The sequence below is a fragment of the Anomaloglossus baeobatrachus genome, chromosome 1 (assembly GCF_048569485.1).
Source record: "Anomaloglossus baeobatrachus isolate aAnoBae1 chromosome 1, aAnoBae1.hap1, whole genome shotgun sequence".
Classification (NCBI taxonomy): Eukaryota; Metazoa; Chordata; class Amphibia; order Anura; family Aromobatidae; genus Anomaloglossus; species Anomaloglossus baeobatrachus.
Genome location: NC_134353.1, coordinates 291,434,825 through 291,455,640, shown reverse-complemented (window position 1 = coordinate 291,455,640; position 20,816 = coordinate 291,434,825). Strand labels below are relative to the sequence as shown.

At 48.1% G+C, this 20,816-nt stretch overlaps 1 protein-coding gene across 2 annotated transcripts in view; it reads left to right on the top strand.

Annotated features, from left to right (window-relative positions):
* LOC142311972 (alcohol dehydrogenase 1) overlaps positions 1-20,816 on the top strand; it is a 490,686-nt gene that overhangs the window by 143,173 nt on the left and 326,697 nt on the right. Inside the window, exon 8 of one of the 2 annotated variants that reach the window (XM_075350848.1) lies at positions 9,467-9,605. The exons of the other annotated variant lie outside the window; for it this stretch is intronic. Within the exon in view, the coding sequence (XP_075206963.1) occupies positions 9,467-9,605 (139 nt within the window). The remainder of the gene's footprint in view (positions 1-9,466; positions 9,606-20,816) is intronic. 2 annotated transcript variants of the gene reach the window in all.

Here is a 20,816-nt window from a genome sequence, read left to right as displayed (position 1 = left end):
TACCTGAGTTTGAGCACTGTAGCGTTGTTGAAAATCTGCAGATTGTCAGTTTTTGCAGTGTTTTTTGCCCAATAAAAGTAATGAGAGACTAAAAAAAGTAACATACGGGCTCATGCGCACGTTGCGTAATTGCATGCATTTACACTCCGTATTGCACTGCAGCATAAATGCATGCATCCTGCGTCCCCTGCACAATCTATGAAAATTGTGCATGACACGTGCGTACGTTGTTTTTATGAACGCAGCGATTTGGGTGCTAAAATTTTGACCCAAATCCGTGCGTTCATAAAATGAGCATGTCAATTATTGCATGCGCTTTGGATGCAACTCCCACTCTGTCTATGATGGGGGCAGCAGCCAAAGCGCATGAATTCAGCTTTTTTCTACAAATAAACTACAACATTATTGCAGTGTTTCTGTAGTGATTTGACGCGCACATGTGCTGTCAAATCGCTGCAGAATATTCAGCAGTTACGTGCGCACGAGCCCTAACACTAGTGCTGCACTTTTGCTTTCGTTATGGTGAACAACTAACTTTATTATCATGTACTGTAGACAAATTACACATATAAAAAAACAGGAGAGCAGATGTGGTTGAAATGCAAAAGGTAATGACAAATTTTATTACATCATAAAAAACAATTCATAGGGATAGATGTCGTACATGGCGGTAATAGGGGCGGGAACCTCAAAAAGATCCTCGCCCAAAAAGAAACCAAATGGATCACCCTACTGGGTACTATGGTTCCGTCTGGTCTGAATGAGTCCCTTAGCTTTGCCCCCTTCCTTTAGACCAGGGGTGGGGAACCTTTTTACTGCCGGGGGCCATTTGGAATTTCCTACTAACCTTTGGGGGCCGCACAACATTATCAACCTGAAAAATAACCCTGCTATATTTGGTCAAACGATTAATTAACTCACTCCTATTGTGGTGGCCGGAGCTGCTTCTCTTTGGTGTGATTGTGATGTTCGGTGATATTGATCATCTTGTTTCTCACAGCTGCTTTTCCAGGTTTGTCTCTGTCTGGAGATGCTGGGGGCATACACATCACAGGAGGGGCCAGGGCGCATAAATTACAGGAGACACTGGGAGTACACATCACAGGAGGGGCTGGGGCATATACATCACAGGAGGGGCTGGGGCATATACATCACAGGAGGGGCTGGGGCATATACATCACAGGAGGGGCTGGGGCATATACATCACAGGAGGGGCTGGGGCATATACATCACAGGAGGGGCTGGGGCATATACATCAGTAGGGGGCATGGACAGCCCTGGCGGTGGCACAGACATGACTGGGGACACGCACAGCACTGGGTGGCAGCACTCACTTCACTGGGTGGCAGCACGCACTGCACTGGGTGGCAGCACGCACTGCACTGGGTGGCACCACGCACTGCACTGGGTGGCAGCACGCACTGCACTGGGTGGCAGCACGCACTGCACTGGGTGGCAGCACTAGGGAGACAGATAGGTCTGGGGGAACATAGACATCAACAGGAGAGCACGGACTGGGGAGCATAGAAAGCAGTGGGAGGGTACAGACAGCAGTAGCGAGTTAAGAGCACTGAGGGGTGGCACACAGCACTGGGGAGCATGGACAGCATAAGGGGGGCACAGGCAGCACTCACCGTGGCATGGACAGCACTGGTGGCAGCATGGACAGCATTAGGTGGTGCGGACAGCACTGGTGGGGGGGCATAGACATCACCCAGGGGGTACAGACAGCACTAGGGGGGCACAGACAGCAGTGAGGGGTTACACCGCGCTGAGGGGGTACACAGCACTGGGGTGTACACAGCATTAGGGGGTACACACAGCACTAGGGGGTACACACAGCACCTGGGGGTACACAGCACTGGGGGGGTACACACTGTACTAGGAGGTACACAGCATGAGGGGGTACACACAGCACGAGGGGGTACACACAGCACGAGGGGGTACACACAGCACGAGGGGGTACACACAGCATGAGGGGGTACACACAGCACGAGGGGGTACACACAGCATTAAGGGGTACACACAGCATTAAGGGGTACACACTGCACTAGGGGGTACACACTGCACTAGGGGGTACACACTGCACTAGGGGATACACACAGCATTGGGGGGTACATACAGCACGAGGGGGTACACACAGTACGAGGGGGTACACAGCACTGGGCGGGGGGGGGGGGGGCAGCGATGGGTTGAGTACTCGCAGTGAGGGGGAGGGAGAGTCACACACACACAGCAGGTCCGGGAGGCTGGTAAACCTGCTGCAGCTATTCTGTGTGACTTTATCGCAGCGTGCTGCTTACCCGCCCACCAGAGCACACAGGCCGGGGATAAGCCTAGAATGTATGGGCTGCAGTCAGGTCCTGGAAGTCAGGATCTGGAGAGAGCCCGTACATTCTAGCATCTACCCACAGGGCATAAGGCAGTGGGATTTAAAGGGCCGGCAGCCGGGAAAAGCGCGGCTGCCACCAAAGCACAATGGTCCCCGGGAATGTGCCCGGGGGCCGCATAAAAAGTCGTCACGGGCCGTATACGGCCCGCGGGCCGGAGGTTCCCCACCCCTGCTTTAGACCCTTGTCCTCCCTCTCCCACCCCCTTTTTTTGCTAGATGTGGTTTCTTACCACCTATGCAATTTTTTATCTCGGTTTTTATATTCTAATTATATTGCTGCAAGTGTTTTATGCCATTTTGTGCCCTTTTCTTTGCAGCTTCTATCTTCTGCTCCCTATGGATCACTGTCTCTGTTAATATGACTACCTGAATACATCGGGCATCTGGACTATGATTACAAGGTGGCTTCCCCCATGACAGCCGGGATTATATACTGCTTGGTCGAGGGCTAATTACTGTTATTCTTGTGTGATTCCTGCTATTTCATTATTTCTTTGCCCTCCTTCCTTGGCGTTCCTATACTGCTGTTTGTGTGGGAGCTCGTATATTTGTATCTTTGTATTTTTGTATGTTCCAGTATGTGTGGTGTGCGCATGCCCGGTCTTTCTTCTCTCCCTGGCATGCTTAGCGATGTCTCTGAGGCGGAGTTGTGCTCGTGGGGGGGTGTTGCCTTTGCCCCCTCCCCTCCACTCCTCGGCTTGACGTCGCTCGCATCTGCTAGTGAGATTAGTAATGACTGCACATGCGCTGCTTAAACCTGCACTGACTGGCCGATCCGATCCATGTGATAAACCATATGGTCTATTAAAGCTTCTGGGAACAGATGAGTTACCACCCCTCCTTGGTCTGATGAAGCGTTATACTAACAAGACGTGAAACGCGCGTTACCTTGCTTCAGGGGGGGATCTCTTGGTCTCTGGCTCCTGCACTTATCTGGCACTTTATACTGTTGCTGGTGAGCAGTGTTTACATTTATTTAGCCACTGGTATGTATCATTGTTTGCATATACTGAGGAACCCAGTGTGCTGTATAACTCTATCTTATCTTGCACACCAGCTATTGTTCTCTGGTATCACCTGGCATGCTGGTGAGCAGTGTTTGCATATATCTAGCCACTGATATGTACCATTGCTTGCATATACTGAGGAACCCAGTGTGCTGTATAATTTTATCTTATCTTGCACACCAGCTATTGTTCTCTGGTATCACCTGGCATATAACTTTGCATTTTTTGCAATCTGTGCTGTATACTTGTTGTCTTATGTATTCTACTTGCCTTGTAAATTCTGATTAACTCTTTATGTGCCAAGGTGCCCTCTGTTGCACCTATATGTATTTTTCTGTGCTACATCTAAAAATTGTTTTTTATGATGTAATAAAATTTGTCATTACCTTTTGCATTTCAACCACGTCTGCTCTCCTGTTTTTTTGCATCTTTATCTAGTGGTTTTGCTTATACAGTTAGGTCCAGAAATATTTGGACAGTGACACAAGTTTTGTTATTTTAGCTGTTTACAAAAACATGTTCAGAAATACAATTATATATATAATATGGGCTGAAAGTGCACACTCCCAGCTGCAATATGAGAGTTTTCACATCCAAATCGGAGAAAGGGTTTAGGAATCATAGCTCTGTAATGCATAGCCTCCTCTTTTTCAAGGGACCAAAAGTAATTGGACAAGGGACTCTAAGGGCTGCAATTAACTCTGAAGGCGTCTCCCTCGTTAACCTGTAATCAATGAAGTAGTTAAAAGGTCTGGGGTTGATTACAGGTGTGTGGTTTTGCATTTGGAAGCTGTTGCTGTGACCAGACAACATGCGGTCTAAGGAACTCTCAATTGAGGTGAAGCAGAACATCCTGAGGCTGAAAAAAAAGAAAACATCCATCAGAGAGATAGCAGACATGCTTGGAGTAGCAAAATCAACAGTCGGGTACATTCTGAGAAAAAAGGAATTGACTGGTGAGCTTGGGAACTCAAAAAGGCCTGGGCGTCCACGGATGACAACAGTGGTGGATGATACTTTCTTTGGTGAAGAAGAACCCGTTCACAACATCAACTGAAGTCCAGAACACTCTCAGTGAAGTAGGTGTATCTGTCTCTAAGTCAACAGTAAAGAGAAGACTCCATGAAAGTAAATACAAAGGGTTCACATCTAGATGCAAACCATTCATCAATTCCAAAAATAGACAGGCCAGAGTTACATTTGCTGAAAAACACCTCATGAAGCCAGCTCATTTCTGGAAAAGTATTCTATGGACAGATGAGACAAAGATCAACCTGTACCAGAATGATGGGAAGAAAAAAGTTTGGAGAAGAAAGGGAACGGCACATGATCCAAGGCACACCACATCCTCTGTAAAACATGGTGGAGGCAACGTGATGGCATGGGCATGCATGGCTTTCAATGGCACTGGGTAACTTGTGTTTATTGATGACATAACAGCAGACAAGAGTAGCCGGATGAATTCTGAAGTGTACCGGGATATACTTTCAGCCCAGATTCAGCCAAATGCCGCAAAGTTGATCGGACGGCGCTTCATAGCACAGATGGACAATGACCCCAAGCATACAGCCAAAGCTACCCAGGAGTTCATGAGTGCAAAAAAGTGGAACATTCTGCAATGGCCAAGTCAATCACCAGATCTTAACCCAATTGAGCATGCATTTCACTTGCTCAAATCCAGACTTAAGACGGAAAGACCCACAAACAAGCAAGACCTGAAGGCTGCGGCTGTAAAGGCCTGGCAAAGCATTAAGAAGGAGGAAACCCAGCGTTTGGTGATGTCCATGGGTTCCAGACTTAAGGCAGTGATTGCCTGCAAAGGATTCGCAACAAAATATTGAAAATAATAATATTTTGTTTGGGTTTGGTTTATTTGTCCAATTACTTTTGACCTCCTAAAATGTGGAGTGTTTGTAAAGAAATGTGTACAATTCCTACAATTTCTATCAGATATTTTTGTTCAAACCTTCAAATTAAACATTACAATCTGCACTTGAATTCTGTTGTAGAGATTTCATTTCAAATCCAATGTGGTGGCATGCAGAGCCCAACTCGCGAAAATTGTGTCACTGTCCAAATATTTCTGGACCTAACTGTATATATACGTGCACAGATGTCTGTACAGGACTTCTCTGTGTTTTACTGGTAAGACTATATAGTCATGATACCCTTTGTACCGGCACCTTCTATTTTATCCTGATGGATACTTATGTTTGTTTAAATTACACATATAGTCCATGTCAAAAATGCAGCAAATAGTTGTCTTTTATTTGCAGCCTTTTTACAGCCAAAAAGTAAAGCACCATCTGAACAGTCCCTTAAAGGAAAGGTGTTTTTTTGCTACCTTCTATCAGAGCAGCATCCAACTTAAGGGTGCTTTACACGAGACGATCTATCGTGCGATAGATCGTCGGGGTCACGTTTTTTGTGACGCACATCCGGCATCGCTTGTAACGTCGGGCTGTGTGATACCTCCGAGCAACACAGTGTCGCTCACAAATCGTGAGTCGTGTACTCGTCGCTCGGTTTCATAATCTCGTTTAATTAAAATGGCGCCAGTTGCTCATCGTTCCCGGGGTAGCACATGCCGCTCTGTGTGACACCCCGGGAACGATGAACAGCAGCTTACCTCCGTCCCGCGGCACTCACCGGCTATGCGGAAGGAAGGAGGTGGGCGGGATGTTTACGTCCTGCTCATCTCCGCCCCTCCGCTTTTATTGGCCAGCGGCTGTGTGACATCGCTGTGACGCCGAACGTCCCTCCCACTTCAAGAAGTGGACGTTCGTCGCCCACAGCGAGGTCGTCCAGAAGGTAAATACGTGTGACGGGGGTTAAACGAGTTTGTGCGCCACGGGCAGCGATTTGCCCGTGACGCAAAAATGACGGGGGCGGGTACGATCGATTGTGAAATCGCACAACCGGTCGTCCCGTGTAAAGCAGGCTTTAGTTTACTGCATGAAGCAGTTCTGCACAATCTAAGTTTTTAGATTTAGGCTATGTGCGCACTTTGCGTCAAGGTAGTTGCAGTTCTAAACGCATCCTCTGGCAGAAATGGTTTTTGCCAAAGTTGGTTTTGACCACAAAAACGCGATAAATACGCGTGTGTATTTACCGCGTTTTAGCCACGTTTTAGCGCGATTTACCTGCTTTTTCATTGCTTAAAGTCACATGCATTTTGAATACAAAGACACTACTAAATAAAGTTTAAACATTCAAACACTATGTAAAAAACGGGAAAAAATGATAACAAATATCAAGATTATTATCAATCAAAAAATGGCTTTTTATTATTAAAATGATAAGTTTGTGATAATAATTATGAATAAAATTACATTTATTTATGGATTTTCTTAAAAATAATTGTCGGACTATAAGTGTGTGTAAAGGGACATATCATGCCATTAATATTTTGCCAAAAACGCATTCAATTAATTGGTCCAAAACGCATGTTTTCAGCATCAAAAAAGCATGGAAAACGCTAGAATTTTGACGTTGCTTGCGTTTTGCAACTTCTCAGTGACTTCAATGTTAGCAAAATGCTGCCCAAATGGCAAAAACAATTGACATGCTGCTTCTTTAAACGCTGAGTTTTTGCCCAAAAATATGCAAATTAAACTCTGCGTTTTTAACAGCAAAGTGCGCACAAGAAATCCCCATTTCCCATAGACCTTGCTTGAAAATCAAAACGCATGCATTTTGGCATTAAAATGCTGCAGTTCAAAACGCTGCGGAAACGCAGGTAAAAACGCAAAGTGCACACATAGCCTTACAAGTGCATCTCAATAAATTAGAATATCATAAAAAATAATTTATTTCAGTAATTCAATTTTAAAAGTGAAACTCATATATTATATAGAGTCATTACACACAGAGTGATCTATTTCAAGTGTTTATTTATGTTAATGTTGATGATTATGGCTTACAGCCAATGAAAACCCAAAACTCATTATCTCAGAAAATTAGAATATTACATAAGACCAAATGAAAAAATAATTTTAAACTCAGAAATGTTGGCGCCTACTGAAAAGTATGTACAGTAAATGCACTCAATACTTGTTCGGGGCTCTTTCTGCATGAATTACTGCATCAATGCAGCGTGGCATGGCACTGTTGAGGTGTTATGGAAGCCCAGGTTGTTTTGATAGTTTGATAGCAGCCTTCAGCTTGTCTGCATTGTTGGGTCTGGTGTCTCTCATCTTCCTCTTGACAATAGCCCATAGATTCTCTATGGGGTTTAGGTCAGGCAAGTTTGCTGGCCATTCAAGCACAGTGATACTGTGGTTATTGAACCACGTATTGGTAATTTTGGCAGTGTGGACAGGTGCCAAGTTTTGCTGGAAAATGAAATTTCTAACTCCAAAAAGCTTGTCGGCAAAGGAAAGCATGAAGTGCTCTAAAATTTCCTGGTAGACGGCTGCACTGACTTTGGTCTTGATAAAACACAGTGGACATACACCAGCAGATGACATGGCTCCCCAAACCATCATTGATTGTGGAAACTTCACACTAGACCTCAAGCAGCTTGGATTGTGGCCTCTCCACTCTTCCTCCAGACTCTGGGACCTTGATTTCCAAATGAAATGCAAAATTTACTTTCATCTCAAAACAACAGCTTCGACCACTGAGTAACAGTCCAGTTCTTTTTCTCCTTGGCTCAGATAAGACGCTTCTCGCGTTGTCTATTGGTTATGAGTGGCTTGTCACAAGGAATGTGACAGTTATAGCCCATGTCCTGGATATGTCTGTATGTGATGGCTCTTGAAGCACTGACTTCAGCAGCAGTCCACTCCTTGGGAATTTCCCCCAAATTTTTGAATGGCCTTTTCTTAACAATCCTATCAAGGCTACTGTTATCCCGCTTGCTTGTGCACCTTTTTCTACCACACTTTTTTCTTCCACTCAACTCCATTAATATGCTTGGATACAGCACTCTGTGATCAGCCAGCTTCTTCAGCAATTAATTTTTGTGGCTTACCCTCCTTGCGCAGTGTGTCCATGACTGCCTTTTAGACATCTGTCAAGTCAGCAGTCTTCCCCATGATTGTGTAGCCTGCTGAACCAGGCTAAGGGACCATTTTAAATGCTTAGGAAGCCTTTGCAGGTGTTTTTTTTGATAATTATTCTAATTTTCTGAGATAATGACTTTTGGGATATCATTGGCTGTAAGCCATAATCATCAGCAGTAACAGAAATAAACACTTGAAATAGATCACTCTGTGTGTAATGACTCTATATAATATATGCGTTTTTCTTTTTGTACTGAATTAGTAAAATAAATAAACTTTTTGATGATATTCTAATTTACTAAGATGCACTTGTAGCAATGCAGCAGAGCTGAGATAGCTTCCCCTGCCCAAACCACTCTATCTTTATACAATGTCTATACACTACACATATGCTAATCACGGAAGGGGTTAAATGAGTGGCAGGCTACCCAATTATCAACAATGATAAGCTCCTGTTGCTAAAACAAACATTGCAACTAAATAACACCACAAACCGTGATAAGAGATGTCCTTGAATTCTATGTGTAAACCCTTACAGCATACTGTCTTCAGATTACATACCAAAAACCTGCTGACAGATTACCTTTAGGCTATGTGCGCACAGTGCGTTTTTCGCGGTGTTTTTGCACGTTTTCCGGGTGCGTTTTTGGCCTCAAAACTGCATGACTCTGCTTCCCCAGCAAAGTCTGTGTTTTCATTTTTGCTGTCCGCACACAACTGTTTTTTTAAGCTGCGTTTTTGAGCTTGAAAAAAAAAATGGACATGTCAATTCTTTCCTGCGTTTTTCTGCGTTTTCTGCCCATGCAATGCATTGGAAAAACGCAGCAAAACGCAGAGATCAAAAATGCAGCAAAACGCAGCCAAAAACGCACCAAATCGCGGCAAAAATGCGTTTTTTGATGCGTTTTTTTGACGCAGGTGCATTTTTGTGCGTTTTTAGCGGCCAAAAACGCACAAAAACGCAGCGTCAAAAAAACGCAGCGTGCGCACATAGCCTTAAAAGGGAAATATAAATCTTGGTAATCTTCTAAAATAATAATATCTTCTGTTTTTTGTGACAGGTTGGAAAAGTAAAGACAGCGTACCAAAACTTGTGGATGATTATATGAATAAGAAATTTGAGTTTGAAGGGCTAATAACTCACAAATTTCCATTTGAAAAGATCAATGAAGCATTTGAACTTCTATGCAAAGGAGAGAGGTATAGCTTTATTAGAAAACAAAGCAAAACAAAATAAATAAATATATATATATGTATATATATATACATATATATATGTATATATATACATATATATATAATATATATCTATATATCTATACTGTATATAATTTATTAAAAAGCAGAAAAGCGGAGTCCAATTGTCTTTAAAGATAATGTGAAAATAGCCAAATACACTGACACCTCTATGTATATAAATAAATATGTATATATTCACATTTGCACCAAAGTCATTTGGACCTTTTTTTTCTTTGATCGACTACAGAGTATTGGAAATTGACAAGCAAAATAGTCCTTTTTTTATGAATGAGACTGTGAATACAGGGGACATTGTTATGTAACCATTGTTTGTTGAATATGGTATGTTGCTGGCACTGACACACAACTCTACTGAAAATGTTATCGCTTTACTGGCAGAGAAGGATATAATAGATCTCATTCATTTTTCAAACTGCCCTGTTAAAAAACAAAAACAAAAACTGAGCTCAGATTAGAAAGCCATGGAACCCATAGGATGTAGGGGCGACATGACAGCCCGGAGGGTAGGGAGTTGATGGGGTTAAACAGTGTTGGTTCATTTAACAATGAGGAAAAGAAGGTGATTGGTTAGGGGGTGGAGTGTGGTGGAAGGAAAGGAGGGAGCTTTATGGTGTATATAATAGGAGGTGGGAGTCCATTACCTCCTCTTGCATTTCCTGGATGACAGCTTGGACGGGCTAGGGAACCTCCATCATGACATCCAGCATGATGGATCCGGACATCGCAGATCTGCAGCTTGGACGGGCTGGGGAACCTCCATCATGATGTCCTGAGGAATCCTCAGATCTGGTCAGCATGGCGGTGCAAGGCGCCCAGGTAGTGCAGTCCTACACCCAGGCTGCCTGGGTGTCTCCTCGGCACCTTCCCCTCCCCCCCCTCTTTGCTGTAGTGCTGGCAGTTTCAGGACTCGCCGGGGTCTTTTGGGGAAGGTGGGGGTGAGGAGGACAACGTGAGAGCCCCCACTCCCATGGGGACCCTCCACAGCTGGGTGGGCAGCGGTAGCTTGCAGCGCCCGCTCTGGCTGTCGGGAGGAATCTCCTGCAGGGCCGCGACGGCCAAAAAGGGGGCGTGTCCAGCCCGGGGGCCTACTTCCGGTGTGAGAGCAAGGATGGTTGACCTTAGGGAGATCAACATCCACCACTGCGGAGACACCATCACGTGTTTCTCAACGCAGTGATTCTAGAGCAATGCCCCCTGGGAAATATTCAAAGCAAGAAGGCCTGCGGAGACACTATCACATGTTTCTCAACGCTGGCAGGAAACTAGCCAGGTCTTTCACCGGGAAGGAACAACCACGGGAAGGGCAGTCTCCAGTCAAGGAGACCACCTATGCCAAACATGGTATCCATCCACAGACAGCCGTTTCGGGGTATTTGCCCCTCATCAGTGTGGAGTAGGAATCTGGCTAGTGGGACATTGCCTAGTAAAAGACTATGTGAGCAAGGATGGTTGACCTTAGGGAGATCAACATCCACCACTGCGGAGACACCATCACGTGTTTCTCAACGCAGTGATTCTAGAGCAATGCCCCCTGGGAAATATTCAAAGCAAGAAGGCCTGCGGAGACACCATCACATGTTTCTCAACGCTGGCAGGAAACTAGCCAGGTCTTTCACCGGGAAGGAACAACCACGGGAAGGGCAGTCTCCAGTCAAGGAGACCACCTATGCCAAACATGGTATCCATCCACAGACAGCCGTTTCGGGGTATTTGCCCCTCATCAGTGTGGAGTAGGAATCTGGCTAGTGGGACATTGCCTAGTAAAAGACTATGTGAGCAAGGATGGTTGACCTTAGGGAGATCAACATCCACCACTGCGGAGACACCATCACGTGTTTCTCAACGCAGTGATTCTAGAGCAATGCCCCCTGGGAAATATTCAAAGCAAGAAGGCCTGCGGAGACACCATCACATGTTTCTCAACGCTGGCAGGAAACTAGCCAGGTCTTTCACCGGGAAGGAACAACCACGGGAAGGGCAGTCTCCAGTCAAGGAGACCACCTATGCCAAACATGGTATCCATCCACAGACAGCCGTTTCGGGGTATTTGCCCCTCATCAGTGTGGAGTAGGAATCTGGCTAGTGGGACATTGCCTAGTAAAAGACTATGTGAGCAAGGATGGTTGACCTTAGGGAGATCAACATCCACCACTGCGGAGACACCATCACGTGTTTCTCAACGCAGTGATTCTAGAGCAGGCCTTCTTGCTTTGAATACTTCCGGTGTGAGGCCTCAGGCTGGATTTTTTGAGCGATGCAGCCGCTCCCGGCAGGGAGCGCGCCCAGCGGCGGTGGATGGACAACACCCCCCCCTCCCTCCACGGGGGGGCGGAGGACGGCTGCCTACAGGGTCACCTCACCTGTGTGGCTTGGATTATTGGGACCGGAGGACTGGGCGCAGAAGGCGGCGGCGAGGAGGAGACAGGAGGCGCCTGCAGGGTCACCTCACCTGTGTGGCTGTATTATCGGGACCGGAGGACTGGGCGCAGTAGGCGGCGGCGAGGAGGAGACAGGAGGCGCCTGCAGGGTCACCTCACCTGTGTGGCTGGATCATCGGGACCGGAGGACTGGGCGCAGCAGGTGGCGACGAGGAGGAGACAGGAGGCCTGCTGTCTATCCTGGAGCAGGCATTGGGACAAGGGTGCAGCTCTCATCAGTAGCGGCTTCCCCCAGGTGGGGAGCGCCCAGCATTGTGGAGGCGACAATCGGCCCAAACAGGGCATGTGGACACGGTGCTCCTGGCGTCAGGGGGCGAACCCGGCGGGCATTCGGTGCCTGCAGCTTGAGGGACTGTCCCGGGATCAGCGACGGACGACTGGCGAAAAGGACGGTGACGGCTGATCTGAGGGCGTCCTCTGGAGGCAGCCTGGCGCGGTAATCAATTTAAGTTTCATCCTTTTTGTAGTGGTGGGGGGACAGTCGCTGTAGTGGAGTAGTGTCTGGAGATATGGGTAGCAGCTGGGGGGGTTTGGAGCATGTGGTTAGTTCATAGGTCGGTTGGTTGTTCTGGAGGCCAGGGGCAGAGTTACGGACGGGGTGGTCTCATGGCAGCGGGGCCGTGAGGGTGCAGGTGGCGTCAGGTCCGGTGGTTACTGTTGCAGGTTGGGGATGGCGAGGTTCGGCGTTTACCGCAGTTTAGGTCTTGTGAGACTTGGTTAAGGGGGCTGATGATTGCGGCACATGTGAGCGGGTGAGACGGCGCAGTTATTGAAGGTTTGCTGGGGTGTTTCATTATTAATCTTCTGATGCATGGTGGTTCTTATTGGATGAATTATGGTGGGTAAGGTAAAGGGGCGAGGGGTCCCGCGGTACGGTGTGTTCGAGGAGTTTTCAGGGGGTTTTTCTGAGTGATGTGTAGGTGCGGGGCCCCGGTATGGCGCGAGGGTTGCTGTGGATAAGTGAATAAAGGAGAGCGGAAATGTAGGAGAAGGTGAAGTGTTGGTTGCTGTAATGGGTTTGTAGGTTTGCAACCGCATCAATGGTAACATGGGGTTAATTTGTGGCTAGTCAGCATGTTATCCCATTGTGGAGGTTGGTGCTGGGAGGAATGTTGAGTCCAGCGTGACTGAATTGGTGTTAATGTAGGTGCTGGGCAGCTTTGAGCTGCTGTGGGTGAACTCGGTTAATCAGCAATGGTGGGCTGCGGATGGAATAATGGAGTTCTTCGGACAGCCGTGATTACGGGTGGGGACTATGCGAGTTATGGTGTGGACTAGAGGATTGGGTACTTGTGGTGCATAGAGTGTAAGTCGGATAGCTTAGGGCCATCTGGTATTATTGGGTGTTTTGCATGGGTGGACTCCTGGCATCTGTGGGCTGGTGGAGTCTATTTAATATTCATATACAATTTTAAAAAAAAAAAAAAGGAATGCTTGGCCCGGTGGTAGGTATGGGCATCTGGGTAAGGGTTTGCTTAGGGAGTCGTGGTGCTCCGGTCTCACGGCACGAAGGTATTTGGTTTGAAGGTGCAGTTGTGCGTTACGGGAAAATGGTGGTACGCCCCACGGTGGTCGGCTTTGAGCGGATACTATGGTGTGGCCAAGGTTTTAATTTATCTTGGGGTGTAATATGAGAGCTCAAAGGGGGTTGCGTGTCACAAGGTTTTCCTTGAGATCGAAAGGCCCGGACATGGTGTTTGGTAAAGTTGTGTCTCCTGATGCCCATAGTTGCATATGGAGTCAATCGGGCCAGTGGTGTGGCTGCAATTTTCCGGTGGGCATTGTAGTACAGGGAGCTTGTCGTGGTCCAGTTTGCAGAGGCAAGCGGACTATGCATTATGGTTGGAGGTGTTGTTGGGGACCTTGGGATCGAAGGTAATGCTTCAATATCTTCGACTCAGTAAGGGGTACAGGGCGATGGTTGCGGTTGTTTTGTTTTTTGAGGCCGTGTTAATGTTGGGGTGGAGCATGGTTCCGTTAGGCCGTGTGGGCCTCGTTGAAATTAAGTGGGCCTGATTTCGGATGAAGAAGGTCCATTAGTGTGGTAGTTGAGTATGTGGGAAGATTTTGGGATTTTCTGGGGAAGACAGCTCGAGCCTCTGTTGTTGTCAGAGGGTGTGATGGCGGAATAAATCGGTCAGGGGAGACCAGTAGTGATATTTGGCTCTGGGGAAGCTGCAAGGTTAGCTGTAGGGGAAATTTCAAGGCTATGGATTGCAGTCGTTTTACAGCGGGGTTTCACTTTAGCGGTTTCCTGGGAGAACTAGGTTTGGGGTGCGAAGTGACCCAGTAGCATAAGCAGTGTGAGTGTCATCCTGTTGTTGTATCTCAACCCCAGTGGTGGTTTAATTCAGCTGGAGACAGGAGGACTGACTGTACAGGGTGACTGTACAGTGGTTCTTTGTCCGGTACTGGGGAGGACGATGGTACAGTCGGTACTGCATTTAATTGGTTATAATAAGGCCAGCGGGGCATGGTGTGGATTCCGGTATAGTTTGGGAGCTTGTGGCATGGTGGGCCTGAGTGGCCATCAGAGGGACCCGGTGGCTCCTGCCACCAAGGATCAGGGGAGTGCGGTGCAGTAAGGTGGACTGGGTACGCTGGATGGTGCATATATGGGATGCTCAGAGTTTAAGTGATAGATGGAAAGGTTTTAATGGTTGGTTTGGCTTGCAAGTTGGGGGAGCAAGCGTTGGGTGTGTGAGGGTCCAGGCCACGCAAGGTGTCACGTGGCCTTTTCTGTGGCGGGGGTAGGTCTGGTCCAGAGGCGGTTTAACGGATAATGTTATTTGATTGGAGAGTCACTTGTAGGATATAGTGGCTCCGGTTACAAGGATCTTGCAGGCATGGGTCCTGCAAGGTGGGGGGTATTGATCCGTAGGTGATTCATACCTCATCTCCGGCCCGGTGTGTGTTGCGGCCAGGGATCATGTTTTGGTGGTGGAAGGTGGTTTCTGGACCGGGCCTACCCAGGGTTACGTATTGTATTACGTACTGTATTATTATTATTATGGTATTACCTATTGTTAAATGTTGGGGACGCCCGTTGGACGGCGCCCCCTTGTGTTAGTGTGTAAACAATAGGCAATAAAGGGCTGCTGTGGCCATTTTTTACCAAGTCGCAAGCAGTGTCCGTGTATTATTGATACCGGGTAAGGGTAATTGGGAATAATATAGGAATCAACGACCGGAAAATCCCTCCTGGAAATGTCAAGAAAGCCATGGAACCCATAGGGTGTAGGGGGCGACATGACAGCCCGGAGGGTAGGGAGTTGATGGGGTTAAACAGTGTTGGTTCGTTTAACAATGAGGAAAAGAAGGTGATTGGTTAGGGGGTGGAGTGTGGTGGAAGGAAAGGAGGGAGCTTTATGGTGTATATAATAGGAGGTGGGAGTCCATTACCTCCTCTTGCATTTCCTGGATGACAGCTTCCCACCCACCCTCCCTTCTATTGTGTATTGTTATTATTGGTGTGTTTATATGCATGTATAGTTATTCAATTTTTAGAACCATTACAAAAAAAAAAAAAAAATGAGAAAAGAAAGGATTGGAGGAAATGTCGTGTATAAAATAATAATTAAACAAAAAAAAACGAAACAAAAGAGATTTCTATGTGGATTGTGATGTATATTGTCATTTGGGATTCTTGTAAGTGGGTGAATAAGATGGGGGTAATGTGGGAATATATGTATATGTATATGATGTGTATGATGTATATGTGTATGGTCAGCATAAATAATGGGGATTATGTCCTTTGTCACAGCAGCGGGGGTAGGTCTGGTCCAGAGGAGCTCTAATTGTTACTGGTGTTTGGATGGAGAGCCACTGGGGAAGGTACAGTGGCTCCGGTTACTGGTGACCTGCAGGTACAAGGTTGTCTGCAGGGAGGAGGTATTGCTCCGTTGGTGATCAATGCCTTATATATGGGTCAGGGTTGTTGCCAAGGATTATATATTAAGGAGTTGATGGTTGCCAGGGAGTCACAGGTGGCCATAGTGCCCCAGGTGATAGGTAATTGAAAGTACGGGTGTTTTTGGTTTGGGTAAGGGTATTACTCCTTTGGTGACTTTTACCTCATTTAAATATGGGACCATTGTTATGGTCAGTGATCCATTTTGGTGAAATGGTAATCGCAGGAGAAGTCACTGGTTGGGGTCATGGTTCTGGATCCAAGTGCAGTGCAAGCACGTGGTTCTGCAAGGCATAGGGGTTTTGATCCGTAGGTGATTAATACCTCTTATCTCTGGGCTAGTTGCAGCCGGGGATGTTGTTGGATTAAAGTCGCTAACGGGCTTTAAGGTTTTTGAGGTCACAGTTACTGTTATGCACATGGGGGATTGATCCGTAGGTGATTGATGCCTCATATCTCTGGGCTGGAGGTTGCAGCCGGGGACAATATTGAGTTGGAGGTAAAGAGGAATGTAAGGTTTTGAGACACGGTTGATACTTGATGCTACTTGGGGGGGTTTTAATCCGTAGGTGATTAATGCCCCCATCTCTGGGTCGGTGTGTTGCGGCCAGGGATCGTGTTTCTGACGGTTGTGTGATTTGAAGGGTCACTTGTAGGATATAGTGGCTTTGGTTACAGGGATCTTGCAGGCATGGGGTCCTGCAAGGTTGGGGTATTGATCCGTAGGTGATTAATGCCTCGTATCTCTGGGTCGGTGTGTTGCGGCCAGGGATTGTGTTCTGGTGGTGGAGTATGGCTTCTGGACCGGACTTATGGCGGGGGTAGGTCTGGTCCAGAGGCGGTTTAACGGATAATGTTATTTGATTGGAGAGTCACTTGTAGGATATAGTGGCTCCGGTTACAAGGATCTTGCAGGCATGGGTCCTGCAAGGTGGGGGGTATTGATCCGTAGGTGATTCATACCTCATCTCCGGCCCGGTGTGTGTTGCGGCCAGGGATCATGTTTTGGTGGTGGAAGGTGGTTTCTGGACCGGGCCTACCCAGGGTTACGTATTGTATTACGTACTGTATTATTATTATTATTATGGTATTACCTATTGTTAAATGTTGGGGACGCCCGTTGGACGGCGCCCCCTTGTGTTAGTGTGTAAACAATAGGCAATAAAGGGCTGCTGTGGCCATTTTTTACCAAGTCGGAAGCAGTGTCCGTGTATTATTGATACCGGGTAATTGGGAATAATATAGGAATCAACGACCGGAAAATCCCTCCTGGAAATGTCATGGTGCTATGAGTCACAAACACAGTTGATTGATGAATGAGCCTCATAAGCATTATCCTGAACAAACCAAACAAAGGAAAACAGGATTCTGTTTTTTAATCCACCGTATAATATGTAAATATAAGTATCCCCAAAATATACATAGCTTACAGCAAGTTACATACCATATAAAGGACAGTAAATGTCTTAAAATATACATTTATTAAAAGTTTAAAATAATGTTTTTTAAATCCTTTAAACAACTTCAAAATTTTAATGCATTTTTGAAGCAATCCACACATTTTTTAACAAATTTTTGATCCGCACAAAGTGCCCCGGGGAACGTACGCCTGCCGTAGCTGTAGCCAACCTCCTGGCGAACACACGCCCCATCGGCATAATGCTGCACGCAAAATTCAGCTTCCCAAGCAACGACTGCAACACCTTAAGGCCCTTTTCACACGTCAGTGATTCTGGTACGTTTCTGCTTTTTTTTAAACGTACCAGAATCACTGATATACGCAGACCCATTATAATGAATGGGTCTGCTCACACGTCAGTGATTTTTCACTGCACGTGTCTCCGTGCAGCGTACCCGCGTGTGCGTGATTGCTGCACGGAGACATGTCCATTTTTTTCTGGCATCACTGATGTTCCACGGACCACGTAGTGGTGTGGTCCGTGAAACACGTGCCAGAAAAAAACGTGCATTTAAAATAATAAACATTTTAACTCACCCGGCGTCCAGCGATGTCCTCTGCAGCCCGTGCAGCCTGCTGCTTCTAAGCCGGCTGATTACTGTCGCGCATATTCATTATGCGCGACACAGCCGACCCGGAAACAGCTGCTGCAGGGGTCACCGCCAGCCGGATGCTGCACCGCGGGAGGATTCAGCACCATGGAGAGCGGGAGCGGGCGCAGGTGAGTTGATTTCTAAGTGCAATCACGGGCCACGGAGAACGGAGCCCGGATTGCACTTAGACAACCCACGTGTGCCCTGATTTTCGGCACACGCAGGGACATGTGCGTGTTTTACACGCCAGTGAAAAACGTCTATGTTTTTCACTGACGTGTGAAACGGGCCTAAGCCGCACTTTCTTTGCCGCCAGCATTGCTACTACCGCGCTCCGCAAATCCGCAATTTTTTCTTCCGGCAACCTACACTCCATCGCCAGAGAGTCAATTTCAATCCCCAGGAACCACATAACCGGCGCCAGCCCCTCAGTTTTTTCCCGCACCAAAGGTATCCCAAAACGATCCTCCACCTTCTGTAAGGTAAACAACAAACCAGCGCAAACCATGGAACCCGCCGGCCCAACACAAAGAAAATCATCCAAGTAATGGATAATAGAGGACAAGCCAGACACGTCCCGCACCAGCCACTCGACAAAGGAACTAAACGCCTCAAAATACGAACAAGAAATTGAACAACCCATAGGCAAACAACGATCAACATAAAACTTCCCACCCCACCAGCAACCCAGAAGGTGCTGGCTCTCCGGATGCACTGGCAACAAACGAAACGCCGATTCCACATCCGCCTTTGCCATCAACGCACCACGCCCCGCCGCCTGCACCAAGTCCAGCGCCTTGTCAAACGAGACGTAATACACTGCCGACAATGCCGGCTCAATGCCGTCATTCACAGACGACCCTTCCGGAAATGAAAGATGGTGAATGAGCCGAAATTTGTTCGGCTCCTTCTTCGGCACCACCCCCAACAGAGACACCACCAGATTACTGCACGGCGGGCTCTCAAATGGGCCCCCCATCCTACCCAGCTCAACCTCTTTCCCCAACTTCTCACCCACCACCTCAGGGTGGTCCCTTGCCGACCGTAAATTATGACAAACTGGAGGCAATGCCTCAACCGCTGACGGAATCTGGAAACCATACAAAAAACCACAACGCAAAAGCAACGCTGCTGCCCCATCCGGATACCTTTTTAAAAACGGCGCCATCGCCTCTATTTTCACTGGCGTCCTCCCTTTTACCAGACCTGTCCCCGGCCTTGCCCCTCCCTTTTTTAAAACACTTGGACAAACTATGTCCCTTCCCCCGCTGCCGGAGCACTCATGCTTAAACCTACACGCTGCGCCAAATTTGCACTGGCCTTCATTAAATTGCCAGCACAATACCTTTTTCTGTGTACCCGAGGGCCCGGTTCCCGTTCCCCCGGCACCACCACGAAAGGGCTGACTCGGGGCCGCCATTAGATGCATCCATAAGGAAATATCCTTATGGTCCCACCGAATATTGGGCCGCAACGCCTTCCTCTGCCTAAACTGCTCATCATACCGCAGCCATGCCAAACCCCTGTACGTCCCCAATAGCATCCATATAGCCGAACAGGGCCGAGCAGTGCTCCGACTCCTTTTCCCCTATCACGCTAACCAAAATTGCAAACGCCTGCAACCAATTGGAAAAGGAACGAGGAATGAGCCTATAACGGTGCTTTTCTTCCTCCTCCTTTTCTTTCTTGGAATCGCTCGGCCTGACCTTGTCTAGGTTAAATTTTTCCAGGGGTAGCAGAGAAAATATCTTCACATACTCCCCTTTCCAAATTTTCTCCCTCACTTCTTTTTTGAGGTGTGCCCCCAGCGGCCCCTCAAAGCACACATACACCTCGCTCTTAGCCCTGTCATCCAGCCGCACCACCTCATCCTCCTTTTCCTTCTCCTTGTCTACCACTTTCTCACCCACAGGCTCTACTACTCCGCTAACTGCCACTGCCCCCACCGGCGCCTACTCGCTGCCGACCGCCGCCGCGCTATCCGCCGCCGACCCCGTCCAGGCTGCCGCTGCCGTCGGTGCTCACTCTAATCCCTGCAGCAGCCCCAGCAACTGACTAAGCAAAGCTGACCCCTCCGGCGCTACCGTGCCCGCAGCCGCCTCCTCAACACCAGCTCCCTGCGCCGCAATCAATGCCGAATCCACGGCTAGCTCACCCGACCGTGACGCAGAGATCGAAAACGGTTCTGCGACGTCAGCCGCCAGCTGCTCCTCTGATTCGTCTCCCGACCGGAGGGCTCCCTCTTCTTCCTCACTGTAGTCGTCCTCCACCGGTCCCGCTCCAGAGGACGCAGCTGATGTGTCCCCTCCACCACGGCCACCCTCCTGGGCCGCCGCGTGAGCACTGGCGGTTGACATCCTTCGCTTTCTGTACGGCGACAGCCCACGAGTTTGTCCTGTCCCCTGGGCCGCCGCCGACCGAGTGCTCTTCCTGGAGGAGATGCTCCCCAAACTCAGGGGGCTCCCCACTGTTGTTCCTCGCCCTCCAGGGCCTCCGACCGGAACCTCCCTCTGGGTCCTCCCCCGCCCGGGGGAGACCGCGGCTGCCGGGCGCAATGCTGCTGATCTGAGGGACCTGGCAGTCACTGCCGGTCTCCCGCCGTCCCCCCTGGTTTCCACAGCCTTGCAGGTATCCGGGTGGCGCCTGCCCACACCGGTCCCCCTGCTGGCTGCCTGCGCCCGCCCCCCCCCCCACTGTCCTTGGGGGGTACTGCCGGCCTCATTCATATGCCGGGCACGCTCCTGTGTGGTC